This window comes from Rhinichthys klamathensis, unplaced genomic scaffold (genome assembly GCF_029890125.1).
Source record: "Rhinichthys klamathensis goyatoka isolate OS25496 unplaced genomic scaffold, OSU_Roscu_1.1 h1tg000313l_1, whole genome shotgun sequence".
Classification (NCBI taxonomy): Eukaryota; Metazoa; Chordata; class Actinopteri; order Cypriniformes; family Leuciscidae; genus Rhinichthys; species Rhinichthys klamathensis.
The window spans coordinates 80,537-82,421 of NW_026606831.1; the positions used below are offsets into that span (position 1 = coordinate 80,537).

At 44.8% G+C, this 1,885-nt stretch overlaps 1 protein-coding gene across 1 annotated transcript; it reads left to right on the top strand.

Annotated features, from left to right (window-relative positions):
- Nucleotides 1–278: 278 nt before the first annotated feature.
- Nucleotides 279–1,559, top strand: LOC130104617 (zinc finger BED domain-containing protein 4-like). Its single transcript, XM_056271248.1, has 2 exons — nt 279–965; nt 1,302–1,559. The coding sequence occupies exon 1, from the start codon at nt 280–282 to the stop codon at nt 922–924; it is 645 nt and encodes a 214-aa protein (XP_056127223.1). The 5' UTR covers nt 279; the 3' UTR covers nt 925–965; nt 1,302–1,559.
- Nucleotides 1,560–1,885: the final 326 nt, after the last annotated feature.

The following is a 1,885-nucleotide window of genomic DNA, read 5'->3' on the forward strand; positions in this document are numbered from 1 at the left end:
TTTCAATTTCACCGGAGCTGTTCAAGCTTGAGGTACCATGTCAACGCCAAACATGCGTTTGCTGGGCCGTCAGGTTCAGCAAGTGGCTTGCGCCAGACCACGCTGAATGTTCACAGGCCATTAACAAAATCAACCTCAGATAATTTGACCAACACAATAGCAAAATGGATTGCAAAGGATTGTAGACCCATTAGCATTGTAGAAGACAAAGTTTTCCTTGATGTTTTGCAAGTGGCGTCTCAAGACTCATTCTATAAGCCACCGTCAAGAGCCACAGTTATGACGAAAATCCACGAGCTCTATGAAAACGAAAAAGGAAAAAGGAAAGAGATCTTGGCTCAAGTGAATCATATCGCCCTGACAGGAGACCATTGGACATCAGTGAGTAACAACAATTACCTCGGAGTAACTGCACATTTCATCAGTGACACGTGGGAACTGAAGTCTTTTGCGCTGACTATATTAAAAACTGAGGAGCGCCATTTTGCGGAGGCTTGTAAAGAACAGTTCCTGTCTGTTGCACGTAAGTGGGACATCGAGGGCAAGACGACAACCATTGGGACTGACAGTGCACGCAACATGGTTGCCGCAATTCGACTTACACGCTATGAACACATGAACTGTGTCGCTCACATGGTGCAGAGAAGTGTCACAGTGAGTCTTGCTGACAGCGGCTTTGTAAATGCTTTGGCCAAGGCTCGCAAAGTTGTCGGTCATTTTAAGCACAGCCCAGCAAATGCTGCGGAGTTTCAAGCACAACAAGTCAGTCTGGGGAAGAAGGAAGAGCCATTGATCCAGGATGTTCCGACACGTTGGAATTCGACGCTGGAAATGGTCAAGCGCGTGAGCAGAAATAAAGAGGCTGTCATCGCAGCCCTGGACAATCAGGAGCACAAACTCGTTTTGCCGATCGCAGCAGAGTGAGATAAACTGCAGAGGCTGGAGACACTTCTAGAGCCATGCAGGTAAATCAGTCTGTAACTTATCAAATAACATTGCTTTGATTATTTTCTGGAATGAATTAAACCAAGTCAAATATCAATAACATGTATGTAAAAAATAATAATGATGATAATAATAATAACAATAATTATAATAATAATAATATGTTGATAACCACTGTTCTAATAATACACTGTCTCTGTGTGCATGTGACAGTGCATGTGCATGTGACAATCTCTGTTACTGTAAATTGTATGTTTTTCTCTGTAAAGCTGCTTTGAAACAATCTCCATTGTTAAAAGCGCTATATAAATGAAGATGACTTGACTTGACTTGCATGTGTGTGTTTGTGTGCGTAGGTATGTAACTGAGCTCCTGGGTGGAGAGGCCTATGTCTCCTGTTCTGTGGTACTACCTTCTCTCTGCCACTTGCGTCTCAAGATGGAAGCCTGTGATGAGGACCCTGCATATGTGGTGAGATTCAAGACCAAGTTCAAGGAGGACCTAGCATCCCGTCAAGAACAGCTCAACAATGCATGGCTCCAGATTGCTACAGTTTTGGATCCTCGTTTCAAAGACTTGAAATGCCTGCCCAAAACAGACAGGGAAGAGGTGTGGACCACACTTGCAGGGATGCTGCAACAAGAATCACCCAGAAAGTCTTCACAGACACATGATGATGGGCCACCCAGGAAGAAAATCAGCCTTCTGCAAATGGGCTGATTCAGAATCAGAAGATGAAGAGGTCCAACCTGCCATACAGAGGTACAGAGCAGAGCCCACCATTAAATTGGAGGACTGCCCCTTGACGTGGTGGGCATCTCATTCAGGAGCCCATGAGAAGCTGGCCTCACTAGCTCACAAATATCTAGCCACTCCTGCAACCACTGTTCCCTGTGAACGACTTTTCTCAGTTGCAGGTCACATTGTGAACAAGAAAAGG